Source organism: Trichoplusia ni, chromosome 21 (assembly GCF_003590095.1).
Source record: "Trichoplusia ni isolate ovarian cell line Hi5 chromosome 21, tn1, whole genome shotgun sequence".
Taxonomy (NCBI): Eukaryota; Metazoa; Arthropoda; class Insecta; order Lepidoptera; family Noctuidae; genus Trichoplusia; species Trichoplusia ni.
Genome location: NC_039498.1, coordinates 2,800,966 through 2,819,369, shown reverse-complemented (window position 1 = coordinate 2,819,369; position 18,404 = coordinate 2,800,966). Strand labels below are relative to the sequence as shown.

General features: G+C 39.9%; 1 protein-coding gene across 7 annotated transcripts in view; it reads left to right on the top strand.

Annotated features, from left to right (window-relative positions):
* Positions 1–18,404, top strand: part of LOC113504241 (hepatic leukemia factor) — an 88,270-nt gene that overhangs the window by 61,752 nt on the left and 8,114 nt on the right. For 3 of the 7 annotated variants that reach the window (XM_026886427.1, XM_026886428.1, XM_026886429.1), the window contains exon 2: positions 1,615–1,653. In XM_026886427.1, coding sequence (XP_026742228.1) covers positions 1,615–1,653 — 39 coding nt within the window. Of the gene's footprint in view, positions 1–1,614; positions 1,654–15,534; positions 15,737–18,404 lie in introns of those variants that run through there. The other 4 variants (XM_026886422.1, XM_026886424.1, XM_026886423.1 and 1 more) reach the window with 4 other exon arrangements.

Here is an 18,404-nt window from a genome sequence, read left to right as displayed (position 1 = left end):
AGCTTTGCTCAGTTTGAAACTAGATGGTGCTGTGTGAAGGTTGTGGAGTATGATATTATATTTTTATATTCAATATTATTTGGCTGTTCAAGATCTTTACTTTACTTTCAAACATACAGTCATCAACTTAACACAAGATTGTAGGTACATACATATAATATGCTGCATCTACAACACTGGGACTCTATTATCAGAGGAGAAAAAACTCAACCAATTTCATAAACTTCTCCAAATTAGCACTCATAAGTTCGCGTTGCCGTCTCCATCGTTACACCACTGACTGTTGCTTACATAAGCCTTTCCCTTTATAAATAAGGAAAATTCCTGAACAGTTTTGCGTCAGTCCTCTCCTAAAAAGGGCAAGGACGAAATAAACTCAGCGATACAAAGTCCATAGTGTCAAAGAAACAAACTTGAACATAACAATGAAAAAACTTTTTACAAACGTAACCTTTTATAATGTGGCAATTTTCTAATTTCAAACCTTCCCATTATTGTATAGGTAATAAGGAAAAAAAGGAAAAAAGTTACAAATTCATTTACATAAACAATTTTGGTCAAACTTGACATTTTAGAAAGTTACGACCTTTTTCATGTTTCAATTTCCCGATTTAAAAACGTCCAAGTTTATTATGTATCCTTCTAGTAGAGTTTTTGAAGCTTATTTACGTCTTAAGGTTGTGCTGTTGCAGTTTTATCTGTTTAAGTATTAGCCTGGGTAGCCCTGTTGGTTAAACTAACTCGGAATATTGCTACAGCAAAAGAGGTCATATGATTTCATATGTTAAGATTATCTTAAAATTATTTTAATATTGTTTCTGAGCTAAACAACCCTTGTCGGATTTCTTTTTTAAATAAAATAATTATTATGAAGTGAGGAAGCGCTGAAATACATAGGAATGAAAACAATAACTATACAAAGTCATTTTGAACAAAACTCTTTTTAATTTTAAAATCGTATTTAATTCTCTGAAACTTTTTTTATCTTGATACCTTGATATAAAAACCATGCAAGCCCTTCTAGATATAGCTGTGTGATCTGAAAATGAAAATTTCATTGAACCCTCACAAAAACATTATGAGAAACATTTACATAACTTTCCAGTTTTATAATTTCTTACGTCTTTGTGTAAGAAATTATAGAACCAACCAAATATTGCCAGATTTTCCGCAATTGTTTTCGTCACTTAATGAACTTATACGGTATTGCCGCATTTAACGAATGATTTATAAATAAAAAAAAAAACAAAGTTACATCAAGTTGAAGGTTGGCAACAAGCAACAAACTTTTGGTCGGCCATTGTTCTCGGTTTAGATGTTTATTTCCATCGGGTCTATGTAACGCGGTGGAGGTAGGCTGACGTCAAAACCCGCGTTTTTGCCGACGTTGACACGCGGGGCGAGCTCGGGTAGGCGGCAGGGGAGGGAGAGGGAAGGGGTTGACAACTTAAATTGTTTATCAAAACGAACTGAAAATATTATATCACACATATTTCTTTAATTCATATCGAGACCTCATTATGGCTAATTTTACCATTTAGGTACTTTCTAGCGGCTATGCGTAATTGCTGGCTACCATAACGCATATTAAACCATGATCTTTTCTGTTTTCAGATTTCCTGAGCCACGGGGCTAGTTTCAACAAAAAATACGGTTAGTACAAGTTACCTTGACCTACGCTCTCGCTGAGCAAGCTTTAGCGGTTGATACTCGCTCGCGTATAGAACTACGTAAGTAAAGAAGTTCGAATTCTAGCGCGCTAGAAATACGCTGTACAGTTGCCTGAAGTGCGTGGGCAGGACTCCGAGTAGTAAAGTACAAACGCACCTATACAAGAAGTTAACAAGTGCCAAAAATATCCTTTACAAAAATGTTTACTTATCCGGCAATTGTTGAAAGTTCGTAATCAACAAATTCTTCAAGTTTTATGTAACGTAAATATAAGTGCAGAAAATTTCCTCAAAGCAAGTTTTTAAAAACCGTTGTGCAAGTTGCTAAGTTATTTTGAGTACAGTTGCCGAAAGAGGCAACATCAAACTATTTGTGAACTTGTGTAATGACCTTTGTGTTTCACCAACAGATTTATATTTGAACTTGGGCCACGGTCGTTTTTACTCGTAAACTCTTTACGTAAAAGTTGATTAATATTCATGGCAATGTTACGTAAATGATGCTGGGACGACTTTTGATAGAAGGGTTGCTCTACATGTAACATTCACACTGACAGCGAATAACTACTGGATGCTTTCTAATACAACTAGTTTAATAGCTCATCTGGCAAGAAGCAAACTAAAATGCATATACTATCTTAAAACTGTATCCCATAAAACTTAAACTTTAAGTACTCCCGTGACGTGCTACGCGCGGCGTAGCATTTCTGTAGCACATGTAGCTACGCGCCTCTACATTGCTACAACCTACGTAATCGGATATGGGCGGATATCCCTGATTACGTAGTGAATTTCATTTATAGTTCCTAAATAAAATAATATGAACAAATAACTCAGAGTTTCATGGTATGCATAGCCTTTATACAAGTAATTACGGTCTCCTGGCTCACGTGAGAAGATTTTTTTTCTGGTGGAATTGTTTAATACTTTTGAGAAAGTCAAACAAAGTCGTTAGTCTTGAATGGATCCATTAAGGCCTACAGCGAGGGCTGCACAAGACGGATTTAGGGAGGCATGCGTGGGCGAGAGATTTCGGTGTTATTTAGCAACGTGACCGTCTCCGCCTGCGACACGCCTCCGAGCTCATACCACGTATTAATAGAAAGCAATACGCAGAACATCACGATGGACACAAGGCCTATTGTTATCCCAAATACTAAGTATTATATGAAGGAATTAACATTCCGGATAGTAACTGTAAATAAAAATGCTCTTTTCTTCTGATGACACTTGTGATGCAGCCACTCTGCCTATCCTTGTAACGTCGGAAGGAGACACCAGTTGCTAATCCGAAACTCTTCTGATAATTTATTGGGATTTATTACATTTTCGCTTTGGCATATTTCAGAACATCCTTAAAATCTTATTTATACATTTGGAATTTACGTATATTTTTAGTTTGTATTATAGAATCAGGCTTCTTTCGAACTCACAAGTGGAAGCCAAGTCCTCATCGGCTCATGCGATGAGAAGTACATGATAGTATGTTATCAGATCGCGTGCGGCGCGTGTGGCAATGAGCGTCAATGTGTCTTGACGGACTGTTCACACTCGAGTCATTAGTGCCGGTCGTATTGAAGACGTCATTGATTGGTTGAAATGATCAGGTCAGAAGCCGCGCACTCTTCAGACACACGTTATAATAAGCGACAAGTGCGCCATTGTCTGTACATCTCGTTGCTTGTATTATACCTGTGAGTGATGTTAATTGAGCTCCGCGTCCACGCGCTCCCCGACTATTTGTCTAGTGTCTATTCTTTTATGAAAATAAATGACAAATAATGTAAGTTACTGTCGTTTTGTTAGATACTTACAAAAGTGTAGCCACCCCATTTCTCGTAGCTACGTGGGAAAATACGTAACACCTACAGGTGCAGTTATCACGAGTCCTCTTATATGTTTAAGACTGAATCTACTTAAAAGCACTTGTCAATAGTAAGTCTTGTCTGTTGACATACTTTTTGATTCCTTATTTTCGTAGTATATAATTGTTTACATTGTAATTTATCATTTATACACTTATTACAAGACATTGCGATTGTATTTATTATTAACTGGTAATGCTTTGGTTCTTTTTTGTCACTTTCATCCTTTTTTATTGTTTTCGAATATTTGCACCGGCAATGGCTATGGATGTTTAAGACTATATAATGTAACAAAAGGATTACGTACGGCGATAATGCATTAGTTGCGATGCGTGTGCCTCTGTGTAGAGTTGCGTGCTTTGTGTGTGTACCTGTGAGGTATGCGTCACGGAGATGAGGCTGAGCCGGGAGCCGCGGGAGAGGGTAGCGCCACCCCCGGCGGGCGGCGGCGGCGCGGGGAGGGCGCGGGGCGAGCGGGCGCAGCACGTGCCGCCGAGCGTGCGGCGCGCACGTGGCGCTGAGCGTGCGCCGCGCGCGCTCGCCGGCTCCTTCATCAATCCTGCCGCGAACTGCTTCGGGAACGGTCGCGTCCACAGCTCATCTGAGCGTCGCGTCTACGGTTTCGCGATTACAGCAACGATTGAGTGCGTAAGGGCTGAAAGGGGGAGCGTGTGCTCGCAATGCTGGCCCGCTCGCCGCTTAGACAAACACGGTTACATCGACATGGGGACAGACTCTGCGTGTGCAGGAGCCACTTCGTGGTGCTCAACGCCGATGGACAATGAGAGGTGCTTCCTGGCGCCGCAGCCTCCCGCACCGCTATCCAAGGTGCCTCACCGCCTGCACCAGTTCCACTGCCACCCGACAGGTACGCCCGGGCCGCCGCCGCGCTGCCGCTGCACCAGCCGCCCGGCCGGCGCGATGTGCGCGCTGCACACGCGAGCTCGCCGCAGGTGTTGCACGCCGATTATTAGCGAGACTCGTGCGCGACGCAAACACGCGTTCTTAACGCACACAGGCGCACCGCTGCGCTCTGTGCCGACACTTGCCAGTCTGATCAGTAATCAGTGAGCGCGTATTAAATAACAGAATCTTGTATACGAGTGCAGGTACTCTTGTTGTTCATAATCTCCGTCAAAGACGCGTGCGACCGTGAATCATTATATGTCATTTATAAAAATTACCTCGGTTTGGCTAAACTTGAAAATCCGAAAGTAAGACTATTAGTTACGTTGCTTTCACAGGTATACCACTCAACCAATTTCTATAAAGTTTGGAATGAGTTAAGTTGACTCTCCAACAAATAAAATAGTCTACTCTTACCAACTATGGGCGAACCGAAAGTAAAAACTAGTCAATTTCTTTATAGAAAAATAGGTATCAGTTATTTTGAGTAATTAAAAATAGATATTTATTAGAATATAATTTAAAGACATCATAAGACTTGTAAGGATCAAGAATGTTACTTCATTATTATTTTCACGGATTTCGGTTTGGTAAGAACATCCAAAACTGATCCACATCTAATAAACATAGCATGTTTTCGTAAATACCGCGTTGCTAGGCAACGGCTCGCGCCGGTATTTGTTTCAGACGCTAAAGTAGATGTTTTGATGACGTAAAATGAGGCTTTTTATTCGTTTCTATTATTTATTTGCAATAATTATATTTGATTAAGACGTAATACTATATTTATATCACAAAAAATACAATTCTCACATCAGTTCTTTTTTTAATTCTGTAGAATTATCTTCACCGCTGTCTTCGCCGGTGTGTTTTATTAATATACCTATTCAGTTTTTATTATTTACATTAATTCATTTCTTATCTTGAAAAATACCTTTAATAAATTTACCTGTAAATCTACAAACAAAAACAAATGATATAAGTACTTTATTCTGAAGTTTTTCGGATACAAAATTGCTATTGAATCTGAGATTAGTGTAGTTGTGTAGGTAGATCAATAAGGCCGACTAGTGTTAGGCGCTGAAGCCTACTGGAGTTCCGGGGGTGCCGGCCGGTGGGGTGGGGGGCGAGGAGCACATGTTCCACTCGCCAATTAGTCAGAACTTTCGTGATTGACAATCGTATTTACACGAGAGCACGTGTCTGCCCCCAGGGGACCGTCGAAAATGTATAACAAACGATTTGAATGCAAACAAACATACTCATAGGTTATTATGATAAATGTAATGTGTAACGGAAACGAGTGCTTATTTCTATTCTTCTCGTTAGGATGAGGTACTATTGTTCATTTCTAAGTTTTGGAGTAAGATTCGTGCTTTATACAAACTTCGAATGTTGCATAAATGGAAAATCTATGCATCAATTTTTTGTGGCTGAATGAAAGACGAATGAAAAAATTTTAATAAAGAAGGAAGAACATTTTAATAACAATCAGAAATGAACTGCCTTCAAAAGCTAGTTTTTATGATAACTTCTGAGGATTATTTATATTTAAATGATGTAGCAGTAAACTTCGTGTATTGCAATTATCGGACTATGATGACGCGGGGTCGCGAGAGAGAGCGACCTCGCTGCCGCGTCAGCTCATGATTAAGGACTCCGGTTGGGTCTGAAACTAGTCTGGATTTCCCTTTAATATGCGTGGATAAACTGATGTATAATTTAACTATCTCTTTTAATATATTAAATTCCAGTGTCGCATTGTTAGTTACCGTACTCCTCCGAAACGGTTCGAGCGATTTTTATGAAATTTTTTATACATATTGGGTAGGTCTGAGAATAGAAAAAAATCTATTTTTCATACCCCTAAGTGATAAAGATAGCAAACCCTTAAAAAGAAAATATTTTACTTTTTGGACGAAATTTTTTTTTTTTGTAATGTGGCATTAAAAATACATGCAACTAAGAAAAATATATATTCGGCAAAACAACGTTTGCTGGGTCAGCTAGTAACTTTATATTTTTAAATGATCATAAACTTATTAGACGTATAAATGTGTAGTTTTGTATAATTTTTGCCAATTTCATATAATATAAGAGTAAATAGTGTAAATTTGATGATCCTTACTTCATGAATTCAGTTTTCATTACATCCATAAGGTTCATGTTAAAAACAGTTATCGTTAACTTTTCTTTTATTTTCTTTAAGAGGAGTAAAAACTATTAATCCATTTGATAATAGTCGCAAAATTTTATTTTTTGCAAAATAACAGTAGGTACATTTTATGTATATGATATTTCTTTCTTCATTTCTTTTTTATGGATGCATCGTATGGGGTATCGAACCTATTCATCAATTACTTTGTTTCCGACGCTGTGGTTGAAATATTGGGAGGACACCGCGAATAACATTTTTTTACAATAATGCATCACAATTAGTAACTGTCAGATGTAATATCTCCTATACAATGTTATAACACTACCTTCCCTATGTTGGATTGTGATTTAATTTTTGTAGTCTTTCTTTATATATGTCGCTGTTATGTACAAAAAGTGTTGACTTTTAACACTATGTTTATTTCAGTACTGAAAGTCTATCTACGCCAACGCAGTATTTAATCTTGTTGTGCCCGTGACGTGCAAAGAGTAGGTTTTTTTTTTCATGGTTTTCAGATCGATACGTATACCCAGGGTACCCGGCAGGCTTTACTCCGACCAAAGCCGTTATCTTGTTTGCGAGCGAACCATGACCTTAATCAGACTTCTGGATATTCTGCCAAACATTGTTTGTCTGAAATAATTCCTTTAAAACAGAAATAGCTTCTGTTTTGGTTGCCCGAACAACGCCTGGATAGTGCGAAAATGAAAGAACGAAATATAAATAAAATAGTTGCGGTTTCAGGATTTTAATGAAAACCTAGGCTTTTAAATGTGATGATTACAAAGAACGGTTTTAATTTTCGTATTGATTTGACTTTATTACACATTCTCGAAATAAGCAAGGAATTGGAATTCAAAAACAAAAATAAATAAATCGTTAATAAAATAAATACTGTAATGATAAAAAATAAATAGTTTATCCTACGACAAGACCCTAGTTTCTTTTTTCTTCTTTTTCTAATATTATTGGGTATCCCTCGACATCACTCACTCAACAATCTCGCGTGAGCAAAGCCTTTTAATGTTTATCACACAAAGCGGTCAGATCGCTAATTTTAGGCGTATGTTATTATAGTTCTACCGATCGCAAATTATTATGGTTTCCATAAATGTTAGTTGCCAACTAATCAGGAAACAATACTGACTAAGTTTGAATAGTAACTTCAATAGTCGCTGACTTGAAACACGAGGATTTAGATTATAGTTGACCCGTGGCCGTGACACCGATAAATATAATAATTTAAAACTTATGAAATTAATCTTCAGAACCTTTAGTCGTATACCGTTCATATTTTATCTCCGTTTTTTTGAATAATGTTCGTAATTTTAGTAATTTTAGTTAAGCGGTTCAGCATCATCATCATCATTATCCACAGCCTTTATCCTCCCACTGCTGGGCATAGGCCTCCCCTTTCTCGTGCCAATTTCTACGGTCCTGTGCTAGCCTCATCCACACTCGGCCCGAGACGTTTATTATGTCATCGACCCATCTTGCTCCCACCACCAAAAAGCGGTAGGGTGACAATTAATTTGTGACTGGTATCCGCGGAGACGTCTAAATAACCTAGAGTCAGTATTACGGCTTCTTCTTTAACCATTGTCTACGGAACCTAAAAAAAGGACTTAATTTAAAAATATTAATATAATAAATAGTTGCTAAACCTGTGTAACGAAAAAGTTTTGTGTTTCCATTTAGACCACTCTTCGCCGAAACACAGTGCTTCTTGCAACAACCGAACGCCTGAATTTTCAGGAATCGAAAAAAGTCCCAGGTTTTCGAAATGTATTCGAGAAAGCTAACTTATTAACCCATGGTTTTGTTGAGTTCTCATTACTTTTTAATTAGAGAATATTTTTTTAGCTTTGTATTTTCAGAACAATTATGAAACTTTCATAGTTGCTTGTGTTAAGCCTTATTTCTCAGTAAGTAAAAATAGAATGATTGCTGCATTGAGTCTGATTTATTTTTTGTTGTAATACATGAAAAATAGCGCACGAATTTCCACAAAACCGCTGTTTTAGGAAGACTTAAATTTTTAAATTGTGAGATTGTAAAGTGATTGAGATTTTTTTTTTCTTAAGTTTCATTTTCATTGATCGTCTGTTTTAGATACTTCTAAAGTTTATCCTACCATATTCTGATGAACATGAAATTCAAAATAGTGGTCGTAATCATTCTGCTCCAATTGTTGCGTAGGTTAGGCATTAAGGTAAACAAAAATAAAGATCGCTTGTTGTGTTTATTTTAAACTCAAGATTTTTATCGGCATCGGATACGGAACTAGCGACTAATAGGCGCGTCTGTCATTGCTCACAAAACAAACAAATAATGTTGTCATACTGCAATACCTTCCTTTAATTAGACGGCCATAAGCTGCATACATGGAATAATGTGAAGAAATGTAAACGAGCGCCGGCTCACCTCTACACACACAGGCGCGCTCGGGTTGTCACGGTGGGCGCGACGATTTAATGGTACTCACACTACGGCCGCCGCTGTGAGCTGGCGTGCTAACAGGTCGCGCGTGTGTGCGTGTACATGCACACACCATGCACGTGACGCGTCATGTGCTCGTCGACAACTCCTCAACCGTGATATTAATTTATCGTTATTACATTTAGGCACCAACACACATCATAACATTGCATCTCGTGTTCGCGTCGTCCGCACACAACGTGTGTCGTGGGCTAGTGCCTGCGAGCGCGCCGCCTTGCGAGTTTGCCTTCCGAGGACGTAGTTCCGCGACTCGACCGCCAGGTGGCGCTAGCTCTCACCTCACGAACACTAGTACTTTTGCGTTTTCTTTTCGACTGTTTTCGTATCGGCCGGTCACTCCTCACCTTCAACATTATTACACTTAGAAAGTCATTTCGCATTCTTTTCAGAATGTCTATAGCAGATCTGTTGGTATATTAGTATAAACTAGAATACTCGTAATTTTGCCGCGTTAGATTGACTTTGACATTGATATTTTTACTGGCTCTTGTATCACGTATTGTTTTTATTGTAACAACGACTGTAACTCTAGTTAGTTCAATCATTTCAAGGAAGGATTTTTTACGCCACGGAGTGTGTACTTTGAAACGTTAAATGGAGCATTATAATTAGCCGCTAGCCCCTCATCACCTCGCCTTCAATACTTGCTCATGTTAGTAGGTAACTATTTAATTTAGTTAAGGCATCTTTAACTTTATTTCCTACAAATAATAAAATATCCTTATTTATAACTTGTTGAGAGGCACTGAAGAAAAAAAAAAAACAAATTTCGTCCCATCCTTATTTTGTTAACTGTTCCCATGTTATTGATTCCTTTCCGCAAAATTCTGGCATTGTAATTTGCAATTCTCATTTGCTGCAAATTAATACTATTTAATTTATGAATACCAAGTATCGTGATGTTTTTGTCTCTGTGAGACATGCAACAAGGGTCTCAGACTATAAGTTTTATTATAATTCTTCTTTCCATCATTTTGGTGATCTCGGACTTGAGCAGCAATCAAAAATTGGTAGTGATTGAGTACGGCCGCAGCATCCGCGCCACGGAAAGTTTCACCTCTTAGGAATGCGCGGTTCAGCGCGCAGTAGGTCGCCCCACGTCTGCGCCCGCCTCGAGGGCTGCTAACTGACCATACAAAAACTAAATGCTATCATAATTAAAACAGATTAAGCCGTTATTAGAATTTCAAGCGTATCTTAATTATCCTACGTAAATGCCAGTTTCGAATAGAATTTTTGATTTAGAAAATATATAACTTTCTATTGAAGTGCAATTTTTCTCCTAAATTTGAATTAAAAGTTGTTTTCAAATGATTTTTAACAATTCAAAATATTTTTGGCAGTATAACTCGTACTTTCATAAGATGAAATAAGTTTTTTGCTTCCTCCCTCTGCGCCCTAGTCGTGTCCGCTCCGCGCCGAAGAGAAAGTGGACAATCCGAACTTATTTGGTGTTTACAAAAGTATCCGCCAAGGTCGACTGAGACGCTTTCAAATATCTGACATTAGTTCCAATATATAGAGACTCGCCGAGAGTTACCAAAGAAAGCTATAGATATTTAATTTATACTTAAAATTATAGCTTTAGCTATTCTTATATATAAAAACTCTAATTAGTGCTTATGTTCTAGGCAAATGTTTCTAATTGTTCTGAAATCACATGATAAAATGTGTGCAGTCTGCGGTAATGGCGGCAGCGGAGGCATCGCCAGGTGTCGCGACTGTAAACACCGATGTTATTGTACGCACACAATGGGCCGATAACAGCGCGATAAGGTGCAGCGCCGCGCCGCGTCGCACCGCCACCTGACAGCCCTGACATTGACCGCGCCGCGCCGCATGCCGACATCCACGGCGCGGCGCGGGAAGACGCGACACGCACACAATATCTCAGTATCTGTTCTCGTTAAATCCTTTTTACATAGCATCCTAACTGCCCTTGAAATATCCCCACGTATTTGAATTTGAATGTACTCATTTTGGCCTAGATTTTATCGACCGTGTAACAAAGCAAAAAGTCTCCATTCAGCTAATACACAGCTCTCGTAGCTGCACTCTAAACAGTCCTGTGATAAGCATATTTATAGTTACAATTGCCATTGAAATCGCTACAAACCTTTGAGAGCAAACGATAAGAATGCTATCAAACGTACGGAAAATTAATTGGGTAGTTCATATAAAACGTCATCACTGACCATGGCAGGCTGTTGGACTAATAGTATGGATGCGGGGAAGAGACGGGGCGGGGTGACCCCTCGCCTGACAAGGCGCTAACGATAGTGAAAACTAAACAACAAGTATCTATGTTAACGCATATTAAATGCGCCGTATTTTCGCGCAAGTTTCGGCAAAGGTGAAAGTGTTCGGGTTTTTGAGAAAGGAAAAGTTGCTTATTTTTTGTGGTAAGAGGCTTGCGCGGGCGAGTGACTGTCCCCTCCGCCCCGCGCACCGCTCTCCTATGAAAGTGAAACCTACCGGTTGAGTGACTGCTGACTTTTGGCAGTGACACCTCTCGCGGTCTTAATGACGATCGCTCTCTGCTGGTATCTACCTACCTTAGCCAAGACCTGACCGAAAACGCTAAATATTTGTAGACACTATTAGTCAGTCAGGAAATTATAAATTACACGACGCAATAGCTCCACAGTCTTCGCCGACAGCGAGTGTTGTTACATCTCGATAATATAACTTGCTGATAACATTGAATCCAGATTTGACTACTAAAGTTCACGGTTAAATAATGTAGACGTATTTAGGAGTTTATTTTTATTGTTCAAGTACGGATGTGAGTATGTAAAGTAGCAGCAGATTATTTCGGCTATATTATTATGGTAATACAGCCTTACGCTACTGAACTGCTCCTAAAGTATGCTCATAATGGCGTTTTCGTCACTTGTCATATTTATAGATCCATTATGATTATAATACTGTGTTGTATGATTAGCTTGTGTCATATGTCAGATTCCATGTTTAAAACACAGACCTGTAGCCTATCACCTCGTAGCTAAGCTGATCTGTGTGTTAGTGATGAATAAAATGACTCGTAAACAACAATACATTGGGTCTGCTCGATTTAAGAAGTAATAAACAATGGTATAGGTTCAAGTGCGCGCGCGCCGATAGCCCCGGGGTATCGCACACACACACATGCGCGTGCCCCCGCACACTTCTGCGTACACTTTCATTTCGTACTGCTGAGTGCTCACGCAGCTTTACTTTAATTCCATGTTTCGATGCTTGTTCCACTTTTATAAGTAGTTTTGTATTTTTTGTCGTTGTTCCTCCGAGATCTTTGTTTCTTCGCTGTGATCAGTTGCATGAGTACTCTTTAGTACAAAAGAAAATGGAGAGCATTAATATTAAGTGATCTATACTAAAATAAGTAGAACGAGTAGATTGTATCTCGAGGTTCCTGTGATTTAAGATTAGTCTCAGCCCGAACGATCTAACTTCACCTATTGTATTAGTTTTATGTGAAAAGTAATTTTATCAGGTGTTGTGTTTCAAGTCGGCGACCTATTGTGACGTCCGTGTAAGATATTTCTATTGAAAATTGTAACTTAGAAAGAATTTCCTAGAAGTAGAGGTTTGATTGATAAACACTCTCGTCTCGATGTTTGTATTAGATGAGGCATGCGTATTGCGCAGGCACGTCCCCGCTCGGCCGGACTCGCCGGAGCCGGGCGAGCCTCCGGCACGCGTCCAGCTCTACACAACAAACATAAACAAACAGAGCGCTAACTGAGACCGTCAATGAAGCGATTGCGCAACATCAGCTGTTCGTGATAAGATAATATTACGAAAACACTGGCCGATCTGTTCGTTGCTCTCGGACTCCTTACAATGTTCCGCTGGTCTCTATCCCGACCGATGCGAGGATCTCAACTTGAGACCTTGTTGAACGCTACGATTGTTACCGCTCTACTCTGTATCAGCAAACTAAACACGATACGGTACCCAAAAACAAAGAATAATTTCAATACACAATTGTGTTTACAATAGGAGGCTCTGTAAGTACCAACCGGCACGAGCCGACTGTTCTGGAGCTTATTTCTAAAGGGCACTTTTTCCGTATTTTCCCTTCAAATTAATTTAAAGATGCCTAAACATCACACATGTATAATATCCATCTCACATTAATTTAAAACAAATCTTCGTCTTAAATATCTATAGCTGTTATAAGCAGAAATTCAGACCAGATACTAGAATTTAAAGACACATCATGAGCATGACTCGAGGCCCATCGAATATCCTAAATTTTAGATGACACAGATCCTGGTTTATTTTGGAAATGTCGAATAACTTTAAATTAGACCTCGAACTTATCTGAAGAGAATAACTGACGTGAACGTGAAATTATCCTTTCTAGGTACCAAAAAGGTAAATACGGAACCCTGTTACTAAGGTTCTGTTATCTGTGCGTTTGTCTGGCACCAGGCTACTGTATTGCATGAACCGTGTTAGGGAGAATACTAACATTTTAACAATTTGGAATAGAAGAAAGAAATAAAATTGTTAAGCAAAGACTGTTGCGGTCATAAATGTGATAGATGACCAATTTTTGGGCCCTCAGTGTTGCTAGTCCAACTCGCACTTGATCGGCTTTCATTGTAAACTAACTTTCTAAAAGACTGGTCTCCAATTTTAAGTAAATTTATTCTCGATATCAGGGGACCCGCCTGACTCGTCGCGAGGTTTGGATTTGTGTTGAAGGGATCCGTTTGCCCCTAACTGTGAGTAGACCTCATTCCTTATAAAAGATTTTCCTTATAAAACCGGGTTCAAGAAGTCTTTTAAAGAAGATCCTATGTCTAACGATAAGATTAGATAAATCTATATCGAACGTAACCAGTCATCAAAACGTCGGCATTGGCATTTAAGTTCTATTGTTTTAAAATTCCTGAAAAAGTAGGCAGAAATGTGTGTGTGCGTGTTCGTCGCTTATGAGTCAGGGCCAGCTGGTGTGCGGTGCGTAAACACTATTGTTGTCGCTATCGGCACACGAGCCCCCCCCCCCCCCCCTGCACCCCCTGGTAGCCCGTGTAGCGCACCTGGTGGCGCCGTACAGCACCAGATCTGATGGAGTATTACCTTGATGTGATGATCTCCGCAGAATAGCTATGAGCTCGAGGCCACGTCTCCGGCTACATGTATGCCTCAAAACCCGAGCCTAATTGTCCTATGGGCCTGAGTTCAGAATTCGATAGGTCATACTCATTAATAATACCTGAAGTCCATCAACTTTTTTTTATATAAGGGTGGCACATACGATAAGGTATTCTTTAAAATGTTGAATGTAATGTAACGTTCGTAAGGACGCTTGACACTATTTGGCGTAGTGTTCATGGTTAGAATGCATTAATCTGTTTCATTTCGTTATACCTCACATTCAGTTTATTCTGAAATATTTTCTCTCGCAGCGCACTGCCCGCCCTCGTGCTGTTTATTTACGTCTAATACGATTCGATTCGTTTAATTAGGCATTAAATTATACACTTTTAATTATTTTACTTCAATTGTTTAAATTGCGGCTGACAAAAAAATACTACATATATTCGTAATACTTTAACTTTGTTTGAAGAATCATTTTTTTTTTCTTTCCACATTTCAGTCAACACGAGAATAATATTTATAATATTAATAGCATTCTTTAAAATAGATAATAAAAGTTTAGTATAAACATGCTACGATACGTTTTAAGTCCCAGTAGGTGCCTGCGGGATATAAGCCGAAAGTGATTCCCTTATAAAAGACTTCAACGCGCGCTTAATACTCGACGATGAGTTTATACTTGAAAATTTTGTGGATTCGACAATCGACTCGGAACAAATGAATAGTGTGGAGGCTAGATAGATATCTCCTCAGTATCTTTAATTATGAATCATTTAACTCAGCGCTGAAAAAGAACGTCTGAATGAGGAATGACGTTGATTCCTGAAGCATTGTTGACGATTTCAGACTGAAACTATGGGACTCTGTCGGCTATCGTATTGTCCCAGATTTATTACACTTATGTTTCTAAATATGCATAAGTTTTAATAATGTTGATGAATGGGGACTCACAATATGATTACGTGATAATGTTAGCCGGCCGTCGTGCTCGTATAACCTAGTTGTCGGCTTTGTTTACATGCGGCGTGCGACACGTGCACTCTTATGTACATACGACATGCGCGGTGAGCGCAAGCGCCAACAGTAATCAGTTATCGGCGGCGAGAGTGATCGCGCATCGCGGCTATTATGTCACCGCAATTAAAAACTGTGTGTTGCGTGCTCGGAAGTATCCGCAGCCTAGGGTGGGGGCGCGGGTGGGGGGCGGCAGCGGGGCGGCGCGCCGCGGACGCCGCTCTGTCGGCAGTCGCGCGCCGCTCGCCGCCGCGCACGCACGCTGCGTCTTCCGCGCCCGCCGCGATGAGTGATCACTGAGCGAGTGCGTCCCCGAACGCCTCGACTCGACCCCATGGAGTACCAGCACCAACCCATCCAGCCGCTGGGCCCGCCCGCGCCGCCGCCACAGCTGCTGCCGCCCGCGCCCCCGCCGCCCCTGCCCTCGCTACCACAGCTTCAGCACGGCCACGCTCAAGACGACGACCGCTGGAACCAGTATCACATCTGGAGACAACACGTCTTCGTCAACGGTCAGTGACTCCCGTAGCGCCGACACTTGGACACTAGGAAGCGCCCGCGCACTTTCTCCCTCGTTGCACATGCTCGCCTCAGATTCGTGATTGATGCTGCCCCCGGGCGTGAGAGAGCCGTGAAAAAAGAGAAAGTGCGCGAGCGCCGATATCAACCGAACTTTTCGGTCGATTGAAAGTTCTTTGTTTCGGCAACGGGGCCTTTCACCCGCCGCATGGCGCGTTCCTCCCGGGCAGCTCCGCCGTCACAAGGAGACCTAATGTTGTTGTTTGTGCTCACCGTCTTCCGATGAACCCTAACGGCGAAGTCGGCGGCAATATGTGTTGCACATCGTTTTACTGATGTATTTTTGTGTCATCATATCTGTGTCCCGGATACGTGTACGAGGTGCGCGAGTGGTCCAGGCGGTGGCGCGCGCGCGCACGTGTCGCCGCTTGTGTCTGCTGTTTGTTATCTTGCAGAGGCACGTGTATGTGTATCGCATTCCCAGCGCGAGATGCTGATCGATATCATGTACGTACTCACATGCATAAATTGCTATATTCCATGCTACTTCCGATGCGGCGCGTTCAATTACTTTGACATAAAACCTTAACATAGTATTCGTCCAACACTCGTAGCGACTAAGGCACTTCGACCTTAAACCCGATTAGTTCGGAAGGCAGGAAGCCATAGCGCCGACACTTTATGTCCCGCGCTTGCTGACCGGAATCCCTCACTAATGATATTACAATATTGTCGCAATAAAATTCAACATTGTCTCGTAACATGTTTCGCCCGCGCAGCACTGCGCTAAAACCTTACTGAAATTGAAAGAAAACTGAAAAACGCAAAAATATAACTTACACTCGGGCAGAAAAGTACTACAATCTAAACATCTTCTAAAATTCTTAGTACTATTTAAATACGAAACAACCTGAAAAATATGAAAATTAAGTGTACAAAATCTCGCTTTTACATAAAAAGGGAAAATACCTGTATACCTTTTGATCATAAAATACAAAAATCACATAAAGCTCTACTTATCCTGCCCGGATACTTTACTTATGGTATTTCATATTTATTAAGTTTACCGTATTCAATTAGAAATTACCTACATCATTTCATTTTTAAGGCAAACAATTGTGATATAAAGTTAATTATATTATGGCCTTATAGAATTTCGCATTCATTAATCGTGAGATTTGACATTCTCACCTGTAGGTTTTAAAAAAATACATATTCATGAATATCTTGTTTGATCACTGTAAGTCCCATAATTGAGTTGGTTTAAAGGAGGAAAAAAAATTAAAGGTGGAAGTTAAATAAATTATTTCAAATAGTAACTTCGTTGCTAAGTCTTTTTCGAGACAAACAATTACGATTTCAGTATTATTAAATTATAAGGTAATCCAAACTAAAAATATGCCTTTCCAAATCACGATATTGTTTGGCACCCTACCCCAAGCAAATGAAATTAAAGGAAATTGCTATGAAACTCAATAGTAAATGGATGCTTTGTGCATGTTACTTGAATATTTGTAAAACCCTCCGCGATACAAGGATAAAATTCTTCAAAGCAGGAGTGATGAAAAAAGAAAAAAAATGACTACTCCATTTTTTTCCAACTAGATTCTTGAGAAGTTAATTAATCCATTAGGAACCCAGAAATCGACCTCGATAACAGGTTCTCACTACTTTACTTTCGCTTACATTTCCAATGCATACAAATAATTTATTTCTAATAGCAAGGCAACTATACTTCTTCTTTTATGTATGAATATTTTTATTAGCTCGAGGTTCAAAATATCAAGTTTAACGAATTATTTTTTTTCAACTGCACCTATAAGTAACTTGTCTTCGATTCATTGAATCTAGGTCACCTGCGAAAAATGTACGGAAATAGGAGAACTGCTTAGAGAGTTGTTTAAAAAAAAAAGGCTTTGCGTGAGTATCGGTGCTCCTTAAGCTTATTTTTATTCTTTCATGATTAGCTTACTCTTTGTTATGAAATATAAGTTTGAGGACATGCGGATATGTCGGTCCAGTTCAGGCTACAGCGGAGGTATGGGAGGCGGGGGCATCACGTCATCGCTCGTATCTTTTTTCATCAATTCGAGCGTGGCCGCGCGCACTTTCTCTCCGAATATTTGGGAAAAAGTGTCGACCTTTTCGCGACTTTCTCCTCACCCCGCGCGTCTCGAGAGCCCCGCGACCCCGCGCCCCTCGCCCGCCCGCCGACACCCAGCACGTGCTCTCTTCCGCATGCGCGTGGGCACCGTCCACTTTTACTTTTAAAACTTAACAATGTTCCAAGCTAGATGTATTAATTGCTTTGAATACCTCTACATTACTTGGAGGGAGAAAGAGACCAGCACAGTTTTTTACTCAATTTTATATTCCATGTAGGACCATAGGACAATAAATATTTAATTTTTGATTGAAAGTGAAAACTTTAATTACTTTTAATTCTAAATAGCGGAAGATGGGTTTGGAGTATCTAAGCCGATACTTTTACACGGTAAAATGTATTGTAATGTACACATTTTTCTTCCATTGTGACTCTTAATTTTCTGGATATTGCTTATTTAGGGCATATTTATGAACAATCGTGTTCACTCACGTAAATTCGAAGTGCTACACTGAGCATACGACTTAGTGTTTTTGCAAACCAAGTTGTCGATAGCG